This window comes from Siniperca chuatsi, linkage group LG11, assembly GCF_020085105.1.
Source record: "Siniperca chuatsi isolate FFG_IHB_CAS linkage group LG11, ASM2008510v1, whole genome shotgun sequence".
In the NCBI taxonomy this organism is placed as follows: Eukaryota; Metazoa; Chordata; class Actinopteri; order Centrarchiformes; family Sinipercidae; genus Siniperca; species Siniperca chuatsi.
Genome location: NC_058052.1, coordinates 22,749,413 through 22,766,730, shown reverse-complemented (window position 1 = coordinate 22,766,730; position 17,318 = coordinate 22,749,413). Strand labels below are relative to the sequence as shown.

General features: G+C 38.7%; 1 protein-coding gene across 3 annotated transcripts in view; it reads right to left on the bottom strand.

Moving 5' to 3' along the window:
* Positions 1 to 569: 569 nt before the first annotated feature.
* The window catches only part of slc8a1b (solute carrier family 8 member 1b), a 147,936-nt gene continuing 131,187 nt past the window's right edge, over positions 570 to 17,318 (bottom strand). For all 3 annotated transcript variants that reach the window (XM_044214483.1, XM_044214484.1, XM_044214482.1), the window contains exons 8-11: positions 14,629 to 14,814; positions 14,216 to 14,305; positions 8,984 to 9,087; positions 570 to 8,691 (exon numbers count right to left, since the gene is read on the bottom strand). In XM_044214483.1, coding sequence (XP_044070418.1) covers positions 8,419 to 8,691; positions 8,984 to 9,087; positions 14,216 to 14,305; positions 14,629 to 14,814 — 653 coding nt within the window. In that variant the 3' untranslated portion in view covers positions 570 to 8,418. The remainder of the gene's footprint in view (positions 8,692 to 8,983; positions 9,088 to 14,215; positions 14,306 to 14,628; positions 14,815 to 17,318) is intronic.

Genomic DNA, 17,318 nt, shown 5'->3' with positions numbered 1-17,318 from the left:
GATATAAATAGCAAATTGAATGAGTCCATTAGTCAAACATTTGATTCTCTCTAATATTCTATCCTTTGGTAGGTTTAAAGGAGCTTTTCTTTTCATACAAATTAATAATTCTTCTCTTCTGAATTTTCCCTGACAAAGAAAGATTGGTGAATGTATGTGTTAAAGTGAAAAGCAGCAGCAGTGCAAATGGAGACAATGCACATTCATTATTTTTTCATGGAACACATGAAAAAACAGGCAGAATAAATCAGTGGTGATGTAGCCGTCACTTCCATCTCTGACACAATGACAGAACAAGTCAGATGACAGTTTATAAGATGTCAGCTATTCAGACAAATGTCATTTTAAATCGACAGTCTGAACATATTTGTTTGTTTGTACGGGCGGCTGAGTATGGAGGGAGAGAGCGAGACACACACAAGATCTGGTCACAATTCCCATTTACTTCCACTAAAATGTAAACTCTAATGGACATTTGCATATAATTAATCTTTCATATTAAAGCTTTTCATTATAGATTGAATGTAACACACAGACACACACTCTAGAAAGGCAATGGACTCGCAGGGTCTCTGAAACAGGGTATCCCAAACTTTATTTTATTGGTTTTATCAGAAGTACCATGGAGAGCAGTCACAGTTAGTGGCAACATACATACAACAACTTTCCTATCAGTTGGTGTTGAACAAAAATTAATAAAAAAAAACAAAAGAAAATTAACACACGCACACACAGAGGATAGCGGCAAACCCCCCACCAAAACGTAAACCAAAACATAGAAAGAAAAAAATTATCTTCATTATTACCAACATTATAACTGTTGCGGTTATTGTTTCATTTAAAAAAAACACACCAAATCAAATTGATAAACATGAAATTCCCAACTACACCCTGTGAAAGCGAAGAGAAGGACAGAGACAGAAAGAAAGGATTGAGGGGAAAAAAGTGCAGAGGTGGAAAAAGATGTGCTGGAGCAAAGGAAGGATTAAGGAAAGAAAATTGAAAAGAGATGGATTTAGACTGTTCTGAATCAGACAGATGGTGACTCAAGTACAGACAAATGATCCTTTGAGAAACTCAGATTGGGGACATAGGCAGATATATTGTACTTAACTATAGATGGATAAGAAGATAGATAAAAAACAACTGGTGAATACAAGCAGGTATGGAGATACTGTTGAGTCAGTGGGATACGCCGGACAGACAGAAAGACAAACAGACAAAAGTGACACTGTCTGAATCAGAATCAACAGTGAAAAGATTGACAAAAGCCTGTCTGAAACGCCCCTTGAAAAGAAAGATAAAAGACAACAGGGAGAGAGATGGATGGAAAAAAAGAGACAGATAAATAGCTAGAGAAGAAGAAAGAACAAAGCAGCAATAGAGAAACAAGCTTTAGGCAAACTACAACTTCTCCAAAAAGGCAATATATGTCATTCTTGAGTGTAGTGAGTGTTTTTATTTCCTTTAAATAAATATGTAGAATTAATTCTCTACGGTTACTGTGATGGCCATATAGTCCATCTCCTTATAACACTGTACAGTATATACACAATATTATTATTATTATTATTATTTCTTTAATGACAAAATAACCTTTAGATGTACATACAGTATTCCTCGCCCTCTCTCAGAGAATACAGCCACGGTATTAGAAGTAGCAAGCAGTGTCTTTTATTTGTACAAATAACCCATGCAACTCCCATATAGATTATTTATTTAAGATACATAACTCCTTTAAGATCTCATCTCTCATTCAATAACAGCAGATATTGCCTTTTTAACAAAAAAGCCCCCTTAATTAATTAATCAGTAATGTGCAAGTTACTCCAAAACAAAAGACGTCGTCATCTTCGTTTAAATTAAAAACATACTGTTTTTAAGCTCTACATACATTAAAACAATTTAACTGAACAGAATAAAAGATGAACCGAATACCTGAATCTGTACATCATTCAAACTGTTTTTTTTTTTTGTCAACACCAGGGGAATGGGATACAATCCTCTATAACTATATACAGACATGTTATCATTCATGCACAGTGTCAACAAGTAGCACATTGACATTCCAAAATATGGAAAACGTGGCATCGGGAGACGAAGGGTAAAAAGGGAATTTGGAAAGAAGGGAAGAGACAGAACAAAATGATTACTGCCTGTTTTGGTTGCTTTGGCAGCAAAGAGACAGAAAGAAAGACAGTCAAAGAGGGGGAAGAGGGACAGAGGGACAGATAGACACCATAACAATACACATGCTGGGCAGGAGAAGTCCATTTCAGTCTCACTGACCCAGAAATCAATGTATGGCTGTAACTTCATGTTTTTTTTTCTGTAATGTTCATCATCTTCTTCTTCCTCATCTTGCTTCTCCTCCTTCCTCTCTATATCATCATCCTTTTACATCGTTCTTGTTAAATGTTACTTTAAGGATAGAGAATAGCTCTGGTAATGTTTTTTCCAACAGTACATTAATCGCTGTAGCAACGTCTCAGCATGAAATCACTCAGCTTGTACCAGCAGGGGTGTTTGTCCTTCCTTTCGTTCGTTCATTTGCTTGTATGTCTGTTTGGTGTTGCATTAATTTATTCCTCAGTCTGTCAGTCAGTTAAGAAGTGAACGAGGCAATGAAAACGCATCATCAATCTTTACATCAGAAGCAACATTGTTAATGGTTCACAACTGATTCAACACCATTGTATTTTTTTTCTACATCAGGTACAACATTATTATTGTGTACATCAGAGTCAAAAAACAAAATCTGTTGTTGTTTACATCAGAAGCAACTTTGTTAATGTTTTCAACGAAACAACATAGTAGCCGTTTCACATAAGCGACAAGAACCAGTGCAATGCTTTTCCTTCATTTAAAACCCTGCCCACTTCTTTGAACCTCACCACAGAAGAATAATAAAAAAAATCTACTGTAGTCTAAAGCTCATTTTTCTACTCCTTCCTTGCTCTTAGTGTTATATTTACAGTGGCGGCCTAGCTAATCTTTGACCCTTCAAACCTCAAAAGTCCAAACCAAGGCAGGAAGCTAAATTCAAGTGCTATTGTGATTCTTTGCCTGGAGAAGTTGCTTTAGAAGAGAAAGAACTTGGTTGGGTGTTTAGCTTCCCACCTTGGTCCAAACTCTGTGGGGCTTTGAACAGCTGTCGTTAATCTGCCATTAGCTTCACGTCAGACTAGCTTTTAAATCAAGGTAGATACACGGAGAGAGAGGCGGTGCAATAAAGCCGGTGTAGCAAAAGAACTAACTTCCCATCAATGAAATGTTAGCTTTTGGAAAATTTGTGCAGCAAACTAATTTGATGCAAACAACTACATTACTGCAAGCTTTTCATTCCTACACAAGTTCACTCTGACAAATTAGGCATCAGGTACATTTTAAGTAAATCCAACATGATTTAGCATTCTCAAAGATAATTTATACCCTGTTGGAGTTACTCAAATGATAGGGTTAGGTTATGAAATGATACATACAACTACAATTTCTTTTTTGCACAAGCTAGCAATAACTTTTTACAGTGTATAAACCTGTAGCTCCATGCCAGTGAAGAGACAAATGCATACAAATTTAAATAGAAAGATTTTGGATAGGTTAAAACAAGGTCAAGGCATTTTTTGTATCTTAGTGTGTTAATTAAATATGAATAATATTTGGTGTTTTAAGAAAGATTCCATGGTTAGAAAACCCTTTACACGTGGATGGACTGTAACTATTAAGTTTCTGATAGAAAGATTTCCCTTTGGCAAAACAGGGGTAAACTGCCACTCCAAGGCCTTAACAAGAGAACAGCTACTCTAATGGAGAGCCGCACATTGTGCAGAGTTTGGCAAACACAGGTAGTAAGTAAGTAAAATCTCATTTATACTACTTAATTTTGGCTGTCAAATGGTATTCTAATGTTAGAGTTTATACAAATGTTTTATTGTTTAAGTTTTTCCCAACATTAGTGCTGCAAATAACAAAAGACTACATGCTACAGAGCATTTAATAGAGCTGTGTTTTCAGTGTGCAAGCCATGTTGCTGGACCTCTGTGTAGCATCACCTACTGAATTTTTCATTCTGTCATTCTGGAGTGGCTCTCTATTCCAGGTGCATCATTTGATGTATCAGTAGTATATGCCAGATTACAAAACCTTTAAAAATGTATATATCTTATCCTCAAGATACTGTGGATTTGCCAAACTCATCCAATCCAAGGCTCTGCTCAGCTCTGCTCTCTCCCAGGGGTTGAAATCTGTCTGTGACAAGATTTTTGCCAAAGTTTTAAATGGATTACATCTATCCCAGACTACCTACTTTACAGATGACTTTTAAAATACTAATTATATTATACATCAAGTAGAAAACACAACATCAGCAGGAAAATTCTGGCCAATTCAGATGCATATAGTACAGTGCCATTCAACAAACTATGGACTTGCCTACATATACAGTAAGTTTTGTGAACGTTGAGATCTCTGTGGTTTTGGCTAAACGAGTAAAATAGTTAACAGTCTGAAGTGTAAACCTCTCCGACAGTCGAGACAGGCTTGAAGATTTATATTCTACACATATTTTAGGACAGGCTTTTGGGCCACTTATGTCTTTTATTTGGCCAAAAATACACATACAAATATTTTCAGGATATGTTTCTGTCTGGTTATGACTGAATCATGAAAGAAGATTCCCAGTTAGTTAGTCAGTCAGTTTTATGTGGTTCATTTGACTGCTCATTGAAAGTTTAGTATTCTAGTATTGATAGTGTTCATGCTTCTGAAAGCAGGTATTGATACATGTTTACTAGCTAGCCCAGCACTTGACAAGGGATTTCAAGGAAGCCTGGCTGTTGCTTGAGATCATGTTTGGTAGCTAGTGTTATTTCTTTTGAGCCAGTGACACAATTTTCTAGATGGAAACTAATCCAGCCAGACCCCTGTCCTACCATGCACACAGACTTTTGGTAAAGTTCAAGCTCAAAATTCAGTTAGAAGAGGGCTGAGACAATGTGTGTTGTTTTTACTTCAAACCAATAAAATGATGCTACAGATAACTTGACTGTAGAACCTATTTTGTCTGTATCATAAAGTGAGCTTAGTGGTTTAGTCAGTTACACTTTGAGCTTAAACAAGGCTCTCTGGTGTCAGGAATGGTTCACTTTTGATTGGGACAGGATTAAGTCGCACAGCTAATTAGCATCAATTGGACAAACACAGTCATCACATAGACTGAAGCACTTTACCATAAAAACACAAGTAATAAAGAGCACACAGCAACATGTTTACACACCAGTAGTATCACTTTGCTTTCCATGATTATTATATCAGAGAGAAAGGAAACATCTACTCTGGCTTTATTTATAATAAATTACATTTACTGTTGGATAATTGTGCTGCAATTCTTTAATTCCTGTCTCATCCTGAATTACAACAGTGATTGCACCAATGTTACTTTTCTACTTTTCTCTACTTACATTACTTACATTTACATAGTCACTTAGGTAAATAGAAAATCTTTTCACATACCCAATCAGATAATGATTCTAAATAACATATATAATCTCATATTAAACATGCACCTTTTGATCTGTTATTGTTGCATGTTATGATTAGGAACTATGAACTCCACCTTAACAGAGCCACTTGGTTATCCATTACAGGTTATCCAGAATCACCAATGTAACCCAAATAGAGCCTGACTAAGCTGAACTCTCTTTGTGATACAGTTACCTGAGGGGCAGTTTATGGGGGTGGGTCTTTTATGACACACAGCCAATCAAATATGGTGTGTTAGGATTTCAAAAAATCTCAGTAACCCATTTAAAAACAACAACAACAATTGTCTCCAAACCTCTGTGAGCTTGTTAAACAGAGTCTGGCTGAGATTAGATGTACCCTATTCTAGATGTCCCTACAATAGTAGTACAACAGTATTTACCCGTATCTGTTAGTAAACCTACTTCTCCACCAACAGCAAATACTTTTGAACTATTCCTTCATCTGATGGCTCCCATATTAAAAGGTGGGGTATGAGATTCTGTAGAAATCCAATACCATGACAGATACCATGATTATAAAGCAAACAACAATACAGCAAGCAATGTAACTAACGTTGTAGGTTAGCAAACTCTTCCTACAGCTGCTGCTGTGAAGCTAACAGCCAGAGAGGACAAGATGGTTTCCCAGAGCCAGCAAACTTGCTCCAGACAGCGATACTCACAACTGTCCTGCTACTATAGCTAACATCACAACAACAGCATATGTTGGCAAACTAGAAAGTAAGCTGAATGTCTGTGGGCAAGTCATTTAATGTTACCTGACACAAATCATGGCTGGAATGGCTAGAATAGTGTTGTGTGGCTTTTTAGCGCACACACTCAACAAACAGCTGGCGTACCTTGAGGAGATATTCACTGAATTTGACAAAAAGATGTGTACCGGATTAGAATCGCATACTCCACCTTTAAGACTGCAAACTGGCTGCTGAAGTAAAATGTCAATGGTTGATTTCCAAGGCTGGCGTGAAGCGGTGGATCATGCAGATTACATTATGTTTCTTCATTCAAGAGCACTTGTCCTTAAATAAAGAAACAATATAAAGTCATTGTATATTTAAGAAGCATAATAATGAGTGGAGGCGGCCTGGGAAAGAACATTGCATTGATAGTTTAATTTGGAATAAGGCTGACAATTTATAGGCAGTCCTTGTAATCAACTGGGAAATACTCCAAGAAAGGTAGAAGCCTCGTCTGACTGAGCACTTAGGATAATCAGGACGCTTTTTCCAATATTTAGGTAACTCTGGATACTTGGACTGGCAATGTCTGCACTCAACGAAGCTGTGTAACTGTTATTTCATGTAGTCTTGTTTTTTCTTCTAAAGCCACACTGAAGCAAAGTCCTAACAACTGAGCAGTTGGTGGATATAGTTAAGGAATACAAATCCCTGTTAAATAGCCCCCTAAAGAAGAATCTATGTGAAGAATTATAAATAAAGGGTCAGGGTTAGGGATTAGTGGTTGTTTCTTACAAAGCCCTTGAGGATTTTGATTGGTCCACTGACCAGCCAGGGGGAGGTGCTTGACACACAGGGATAATGACCGAAGCTGTTGAGTGAACCAATGGCAAAGCGGCATCAAAGTTAGATAAATGATGACAGAGGCAGATAAGAAACAGACAGCCTATGAGGTTTCCCAGAGGGCGGTACTTATGTTTTTCAAAGTCTAACACATGATCGTGGCAATCTCACTGGTGGAAAACCAGGTAACAGAATTCCACACAAAAAAAAAACATAAAACAAACACACGTAAGATTAACATAGATATTTATGCAATGATAATAGTTTCTCTAACAGTTTTAAACGGTAGAGTGGCCATTTTGTCTTTTCAGACATGGCCTTATTAAAGGTAAAAGCACACTAACCCCTTCTTGATTCAAATTAGACCTTAAATCATTTACATCTACAGTATAAAGCAACAGAGAGCGGGCCCGATCAGCAGCGCATGGCGTAACCAAGATATTCAAAAGGAAAATAGTTGAGCTGTAATGTACGTTCAGCTCTTTGTATTTACATTTCTAACCTCAGTGATGTTCAAAACATTTCGCTTCATTAAACGTGCCCTCCCACAAAAGAGTCTTACTCAGATTTTCTACAGGCTAGGAGAGCGAGAGTCAAAAAGACCTTGAATACGAAAGCATATTGCGTCTTGCGCAGCGACAGCAAAACCAGAGGTGTTTTTTTCACAGTACTTGACCATCTTTCCACAACACACAAGCACAGAAACACACAGTCACACACCAGCACACACAGTTTGTTGTCATTAAATGACATAGATGTGGCAATATATCCGGTTTCTTCTGATTGTGTTTTCAGTATCGTCTGGCCATGCATCTACATTTCTGTCTTGTGCCTGTTACGGGGAAGTAGCACTGCTCCAGCTGGAGGGGGATTCATGGGACTGCTGATTTCTGTATGGTTGAACCAGCTGGGACACATTGTGTGTTTATTTCTTGTATGTATGTGTGTTTGCGAATTTGGGGGTTAGTTTTATGATTTTAAAACGGGGGTGGGTTTAAGACAACTTGATCGGTTTGGATTCATAGATCGAGACAAAAAATGTATGTAATTTTTTCCTTTTTCTGGCATTCTTCTGAGCTATTTCTCTAGCTCCAATGATTTTCCTGTTTGTCGTCATCATTCCATGCATCTGTACTTCCTTCCGTTCTGTTTTTAGATGCTTTAATGTGTCCTGCATTCCTTCATCTGTACATCCATCCATTCATCCGTCATTCAATCTATTGCGTAAAGGGAGGGAGTGATAGATCAATGAGACAGCCTTAATTTCCAAATCCATCCATTCATCCACCTCCCCTTGGTTTCTTCCTCCATGTTCTCCTTCTGTCCCATCCTTCTCTTCATCATCTGCTGTTATCTTAGAAGCCCTGGATGTGGCAGTAGGCCTCCAGCGAGGAGAAGAGGATGTAGAGGAGCCACAGGCTGATGAACAGCATGACGGTCAGGACTTTCGCAGTCCGGGGCCCTCCCAGCTCTCCACCGATCTCTGGCTTCCGTCGATACATCAGAGTGGCGACGGCGATAAAGGCAAAGATGGTGAAGAGTGTGACGGAGAAAGCCAGCGTGCCCGGATCCACCCTGAACTCCTCTCCCCTGCTATTGTGGTAGATAGCAGCGATGGACCACGCCACCTGTCAAGCATCAGTAGAATCAAACTGAATAACATATGTGATGACTGTTTATAAAGTAAAAACAGTAAAAATTGACTTTATTATAGGTGACAGATGGTTGTGATGGACCATGCTATTAGTCAATCTTGGAATAAAATTCATCACCATGCAGCATTAAAGACTAGCACTCATAAAATAACATCAGTTATTACAAATACATGATTGTAATTACTGCTACAGCAGTATGACAAGCACCACTGCATTTACTCCAGCTGCGAATCAATCAGTTCATCTTTAAATGAGCTGGACTCACCCCAATGCCCAGGAAAACATTGACAGCGTTGGAGCCAGTCACATTACCAATGGATGCGTCTGCATACTGATCCTGGATTGCAGCTACCTTACTGGCAAAGGTATCTGGGTGGAGAAAAAAAAAAAGGAATGGTAAATGGACTGTACTTATATAACGCCTTTCTAGTCTTTCTGACTACTCAAAGCGCTTCAACTACATATCACATTCACCACATTCATACACTGATGGCAGTTGCCAACTGCTCATCAGTTGAAAGAAACTAATCATTCACGCACAGCCCTCGGGAGCAATTTGGGGTTCAGTGTCTTGCTCAAGGACACTTCAACATGCGGGCTGGGAAGCTGTGATTGAACCGCCGACCTTCCGATTGGTAGACGACCCGCTCTATCACTGAGAAAGAAAAAGGAAACGGATCAAATTTGGGCATGCTTTGCATTTTCTATCAACACATGCTACTCAATGGATGCTTATCAAAAGTGCCTTGCTATACTGAAAGTATGGTGGGAACCAAATTCTTCAACCCTAGCAGTGCTGCTGTCTTTCTGTGGTAAAATTAGATTAGGTCATCTGCAAACACAAGTCTCTTAATTTGAATATCTAACAGGGATTGTTTCCGTTTTGGCAGTTCTTCAACATGAAAAGTAGACAGAGAGAGTAAAGACTATAGAGAGATGAGGCCTTGGCAGAGTCACAGTGCATTGCCTTTAATAACAAAATGTGCTATTCAGTGTAAATTAAGTGTTACTGGCTGAATGTTCTACAGTACAAACAGATTTACACTTGGAGTTGAACTCGACGTCGACATTCAGTCATTTGTGAGTTACAAAAGAACAGTGACAGAGAAGGACGCTCTTGATAAATTCAGAACACTTATAATTATTATTACAGAACACACTGCAAATCCTTTTTTCCACATTTAGACAGGGAACCTTAAATTAGAAACCAAATCTTTAATCCTGTTACAGTTTTGTGTCGCTGGCAGCCAGCACAGATTGGATTTGGTCCAAGATCAATAATTTACAAGGCTGAATCTCAAACAAATCTTGGCCTGACAAGTAATCAGCATTGCGCTGCTTAGTCCCAAAATGTTCCCCTGGTTTCATGCTTGCCAAACTACAGCAGCTCCAAAGGCACGGTCTTCCTTGCGGTACTGAAAGGAGCAGTGGAGACCTTGCCAAATCTCAACAATAGGCTCTTCGCTGAGAGCACAAAGCCAAATGGTCAGTTAGCACTCTTTTCTCTCGCTAATTTTCTGGCCATCTTCTCTTCATTAGTGATTCATGTCCTCTTGCTTTTATCTACCAGATACAATGAGAGGAGATTAAAACAGAAATAGAGAAAAAGAGGAAGAAGGGCTTTCTTGAAGTGGCAGCCAAACTGGTGGAGGAAAAGAGGATGATGGGAGGACCGGAAGAGGATTGAGGGTGGGAGAGGCAATGGGCCAAAGAAAGAGTCCAGCAAAGATAAATCTCCCCATACACCTTAAAGCTTCAAGGACAGGCCTGCTGGGCTTAAGTGTGTGTGTGTGTGTGTGTGTGTGTGTGTGTGTGTGTGTGTGTGTGTGTGTGTGTGTATCGAGGCTCTATTTACAGTATGTGTGCCTGTCTGCCTGCACGTGTGTGTGTGTCTCTGTGTCTGTGTGTGTGAGTAAAGATGCCACCTGGGTCCAATCTGATGCCATGCCTCCACCAGCTGGCAAAGAGCTGTGTATGCGAGTGTACATCAACTGGTCTTTAAGTGCTTGTGTGCCTGATTGAGTGGGTAAGTGCGTGGGTGCTTGCATGTTCAGTAGCTGCGTGTTTGTGTGAGTGTGTGTGTGTGTGAAACAGCTTCCACTCTGCAGCTCCTTCTGTGAGAGTATGCCTCCCTGGAGAGTTTTCTGCCCTTTTATACTGCCTTTCTGTCAATCAACCAGCATCTCCCTCTCTCCTTTTTCTACCTCATCCATCCTCTCTACATCCTCTCCCTCCTCTCTCTTCTGCTCCCTTTTTCCTCTTGCCTCTTAAAATGGGGGGCAGTGATGTTCTCAAGGCAATCTGGCAATCCTCCTGCATGTGGACATTTTTACCTGGTGGTGGCGATAAAGGAAAGATCAGGGGTCATCAAAAACATTAGGATCCAGCCTCTTGGGACCATAAATATTGAAATATGAAATTTCAAGGAAATCTGGCCCTTAGTTCTTGTGATACCTTGTCATAGATCAAATTGTTGGTCAGGGGAAAATATGAGCAGATGGAGATGCTAGACAATAGGTCAGGAGGTGACAATTGTTACAAATCATCTTCTTGGGACACAGAATATTCAAAACAAATCTCATGGCAGTCAGAGCAGAACTTTTCAAGATATCTTGCTCTGGATCAAAGTGCAGGACAACTGACATGGCTCTTGTTGGTTATGTGAGTTGGTGAAGAGAAATGTCAATCAAGAGAGTCATTGATTCTGATTTTATTATTTTGACCGAGGGGAGTTTGATCAATATTTGTGAACATGGTCTTCCAAAACCAGAAATCAGAAGGTTGGCCCAAATTCTAATAATGATTCTATTTGGGGCTGCAACTAATGATTATTTTGATTACTGATAAATCAGTCGTTGAAATTAAAGAACAGAACCATCACAATTTCCCAAAATCTAGGTAGACATCTCCAGTTTGCTTTTTTTGTTTGATTGATAAATATCGTTAAACGATTAAAATTTGATGTTGATGAATTTTCTGTAGATATACTAACCGGTTAACAAATTAATCACTTCATAATAATTATCTAATCGAGTCAGCTAAATTCCCTCCCTGTTACTCAAGTAGACACTGTGATTGTACTTATGATCATTGGCTAATTTAGTATGAGTCTGAAGTCTCCGTATGTCTCATTCACCCCTGTTCTCTTCAACCTCCAGAGACTAGTTGGATACAAAGTCTCTAATGCTGCTACACAAAACTAAGATACCTTTTTGGTTGAGTCTCTCAAACCAAATTTGACAGTAGTGTTTTCTTCCCTGAATCAGAAAATATGCCCTTATCACAAATCCTCCTGGTCATCTTTACCATCTTCAGTTCTCTGTGGATCAGCTGAAATATTTGTGCCAGGATGTCTACAAACTCAAGCAAGTTCTATTTTTGTCTTCTTAAGACTTTAATGCCACTTTAATGTCCCTTAAAGACCTTAAGACCAAAAAAAGTCAAATATGCTTTATACAATTTACACTGCTGCAGTTTGTTTCTGTTTCTGCCTTAGTCAAAGTCAGTCATCAGTCTATATATAAAATATTTAATATTTGTGCTGAAATATCATAATGCTAAAACACTGTAATAAGAAATGCTCTATAGATGCTATATTGTCCAGACATAGCATTTATTGCACAGTACTTTTATCTTCCCTATATAACTGCTGTTTATCACATTGAGTCCCACGGTGCATTTTTCTCAGTTTAATGTGTTTATTGACTTTCTGAGGCCAATATGAAATGATACACAGTATACTTTGGAGTTGTAAACTGATGAGGCTCAAGTTTTACCAGAATCCCAAACCAACAACAAATTTTAGTTTCTTTAGTTTCTAATTTTCTTTTAACAGCTCCACTCCTGTTGTTTTCTTCCCATCTCCCTCTGTGTGTGTGTGTGTGCCTGGCTAACTGTGATAAATGAGGTTAATCATCATGGAACCACAGCACAGGATGGGTTTTATTAACTGTTAAAGCCACAGAACTTGAGGTCTGTTTCTGTTTCTGTGTGTGTGTGTGTGTGTCTAGCCAATCTGCAGCTCTCCACATTGTGTGTACGTGTGTTTTTTTCTGTTTCAAGCAGCTGTGTGTGTATGTGTTTGTCTGTAAATGCAACTGTTAGTGAGCGTGTATTTCTGTATATTTCCAAATATTACATTTTCTGTACGTGTACGTACAGTATATGTTTGTATGTGTGTGCATGTGTGTGTGTCTGTGTGTAAAATAGTATGTAACACATCGCTTTTATCCCTGAGCTCCTTAAATGGGAGGACAGAGACCTCCTGAGCCTGACATGACAAATAACCCTGTCCTAATAACACATGGTGGTCACAGTACAGGTGTGTGTGTGTGTGCAAAACCTATTTCAAGCTTTAATATGTTAGTATAATATATGAGTGTGTGAGTCTGTTTGTCAAAGTAATTACAGTTGTGCAGTTTATGTGTCTGCATGTTAGCATTCAGGCATGTGCTGTATGATCTCTCTCTCTCTCTCTCTCTCTCTCTCTCTCTCTCTCTCTGATACACTGGAGAGACTGTGGGAACTACTGGGTCAGTGATGGTGAAAACTCCTCCAGAATAACTGAAAAACATGAGCTGTGCATACTTTATCTTCTGTCAAGTTTTTCTTTGGATGTTTAACCACTGCACATACTGGAAAATGATTGTCACAACACAATCATTTTTGATTGCTGTCAGGCAGAAAACCTCTTAAAATCTAGTGCCTATTAAAGACCAAAGCAAGTTTGTGAATATTATCATGATGACAAATTTGTGACAATCATTTTCCAGTTATGAATAATGACTGATCGCCCATTCCCTGTTAATAAATAACCTAAAATCTAAAAATGTTTTTGTCAACCAAAACCCTGGTGTCTGGATTAGTGAGGGCAGTACAAAAAACAACAACGTTATTTCTTTTCTGTGGTGTAACACACAAATATTCAAATTTCTCAAATGTGAGATACATCTTTTTTAAAAGTTTGTATTGTGCTAGATCATCTTCCTACACAGATATTTATTCTTTTCAGTTTCCATCATATTTCAGAGCTTTAGTGCATTTCTGACATATTTTCTGCTGGCGCAACAATGTTCCATTGCCTGTTGATTTGTTTTACTTGATTGTTGTTTAATAGAGCACTAACATTAATGAAGCACAGTCATCAATGCAGGGATACACTCTGTAAAGCTGTCTCTTTTATTCTGCAGTACACACACTGAAAAAAAGACATGGGAGAAATAAGCTCCTAGTAATAAAAACTAAAACAAGAAATTGAAAATGCCAAGGAACACTCCCTGAAGGGGATCAATGATGAACACAAATATATTCCTAAATTGAAGACTTCGGGGTGTTTAATGCTCATAAGGGCCTTGAGAAGCTAAATGCCAAATGTGGAGAAAGAAAGGTCTTTGATTAACGACGATGGAAAAGCTGACGGAAAGTCCAATAGCATGATATTTAAGATAATGAAAACAGCGGCAGTGATGATCATATATATACAAATACACACACTCACCTGGTACCGAGGTTCCCAGTGCAACAAATACTACTGCTGTGACTGAGTCTTTCAGGCCCACTGTGCATCCAAAATGAGAGGCCAGGTCCCCTATAATGATATGAAAGGGACATCATCATCACCACTATACTTAATACTACTTCTATTAAAGCATACATTCTAAAAAAAAAAAAAAAAAAAACTTTCTAAAATACTAAATATTCAGCCAAACTTGAATGACAATTTTTTTCTGAACATCTTTTCTGTCACTCTAACACTAATCCCAGAAGTCATGATGCTGAAGTCATTCAGTCACTACACAATACCAGTCAAATCTAAATAATCATTCAGAAGACTTTTAATTATGTAATATGGGTTAAAAAATAGTGTTGTAATTTATTTTAATTTGCTTAAATACATTTATGTCATCATACCAATGACGGCGGTGAGCAGTCCGATCATACAGATGGAGACGACGAAGCAGGCCCAGCCGCTCCAGTAATCTGTGGGCGGGACGAAGGCAAACAGAACCTTCCAGAAGACGGTGAGGAAGTGCATGACGTAGTCGAAACATGACGGCAGCTTCTCCTCCCCGCACTCCTCGTCGTCATCATCCTCGCCTGGGGAGACAGAAAGGGAGAAAGAAAGATTATAAACTTAAGTCTGTAGTGACAGAAATGCAGATAGTGCAACCCATTATCATAACAGAGATTTTTATAAACTAAATTTGACAAGACATAATTTCTGACCCATTGACTTGCAGGTGTGTGTGTGTGTGTGTGTGTGTGTGTGTGTGTGTGTGTGTGTGTGTGTGTGTGTGTGTGTGTGTGTGATGTCAGTATCAAAGTCTAATCATTGACTCAGGACGTGAACTACAGCTCACCACATGCTGTTAGCCTTTGTTGTGCATGTGTGTGTGTTTATACTTGTATGTCTGCTGAATAGTTGAAACATGAAATTTAAATAACTTTTCTTACTCAATGGAAGAGACACAAACACACACACACACACCCATTAGCAGTCTATACACTCCTCTGTGTAGTTGGCTGTTGTTCTACTCCATTTATAAATGAGTCAAATGAATGAATAAACGAGACTACCTGCTGTATCCATTAAACACGCTGACTGGGTAAATCCCAGTGAAAGCCATGATCTCTTATTGATTTCACCCGTGCCATTGACTCACTGGTGCTGGTGATGCATTCAAATGCTCAAAACAACCAAAGAAAAAATGTCTGCACCCTAAACTGAGCTGAGTTTGGAGAGTATCCATCTGCCACAGCAACTGTTCTCCCTGCTGAGGTGTAAGAGAGGGCATATCACCGAGTTTGTGCTTGTTTCTTGTATTATTTACAGTTTTAAAGCACTGGAGGTGTTTTTTGGGCTTTCGTTATGAAAAAAACCCCACCACCTTTAATTGGTTTTTAAATAAACATTCAGAAACAATCATTATCTAAATATTACCTTTACCATTTACCTTTGAAAAGTTCCAATCTGGCTTTCGTCAACACCACAGCACTGAGACAGCCCTTCTCAAAGTCACTAATGACCTTTTAATGAATGCAGATGCAGGCATGTGTTCAATTCTTGTGCTGTTGGACATAAGTGCTGCCTTTGATACAATTGATCATGGCATTCTTCTAGACAGACTGAGGCACTGGGTGGGCATATCTGGAACTGCACTAGACTGGTTCGCATCTTACCTGTCCAATAGGAAATTCTGTGTTAGCATTAATAACTTCAAGTCATCCTTTTCCCATATCAAGTATGGTGTGCCTCAAGGTTCAATTCTGGGACCAATATTGTTCTCCTTATACATGCTTCCCTTGGGTGATGTAATCCGCAGACATGGTATTTCTTTTCATTGTTATGCGGATGACACACAGTTGTACCTCCCTGTCAAGCCCACTGACCTTAGTATGCTGAGTTCTCTGCAGGACTGCCTGTCTGACATAAAAAATTGGATGTCGATAAATTTTCTTCAGCTCAACTCAAATAAAACTGAAATCCTTGTTATTGGGCCCCAACACATCACTAAACAAATACTGCCATCCACTGGTAACCTGTCACAACATATCAAGCCTGTTGCACGAAATCTTGGTGTCCTGTTTGACAGCAATTTATGTTTTGAGCAACATATCACTAAGCTTGTCCAATCATGCTTCTATCACCTCAGAAACATTGCAAAAATACGATCTATTTTAAATCTTAGTGATGCAGAAACTGTTGTGCATGCTTTTATCTCCTCACGCCTTGATTATTGTAACAGCCTGTTCACTTGTCTTAATCAAAAGCTCTGACACGACTGCAGACTGTACAGAACTCAGCTGCTAGGCTGTTAACCAGGACCAAGAAGTATGACCACATAACACCTGTTTTAGCCTCTTTACACTGGCTCCCTGTTGGTTTTAGGATTGATTTTAAGATCTTGTTGATTACTTTTAAGGCTCTTCATGGCCTGGCCCCAGATTATATTTTAGACCTTGTAATCCCTTATGAACCTTCACGTAGTTTGAGATCTTCGGGCAGGGTCTCCTGTCTGTTCCTGAGTCCAGGATGAAAACTAAGGGGACAGAGCTTTTGCTATCAGGGCCCCGAGGCTCTGGAACAACTTGCCGAAGAAATTAGGTTGTCTGAGTCAGTGTCTTCGTTTAAATCTCGTCTCAAAACACATTTTTATCTGAAAGCATATCCTGATTTTACGTGAACTGGCTGTTTATTTTACTGTTTATTTTATTGCTTTTCTGTATTTCATGTGTTTTATTTCTTTATATTTCGTCATTCACTGTGTTATTTTATTTTTCTTGTTGTGAAGCACTTTGTACTTTGTTTTGATAAGTGCTCTATAAATAAAGTTTTATTATTATTATTATTATTACTCCTTGTAAAGATGGCAGGCAGCAATTTAATTGATTGGATGTAGGTCCTAATGAGAATTTTGCTTGAAATTTCTATTTTGGAAAAGAAATGTGGAATCCAGAGGCTCAGAAAAGCCAAACTGAGAGACACACTCTCACATGCACCCTTCTATTTCAGTGATGGATAAATTACCTTCTTTTGAAATATGTCATTTGGGACTGAATGCATTAGCCTTGGCAAAACTGTCATAACAGATAAAACAGTA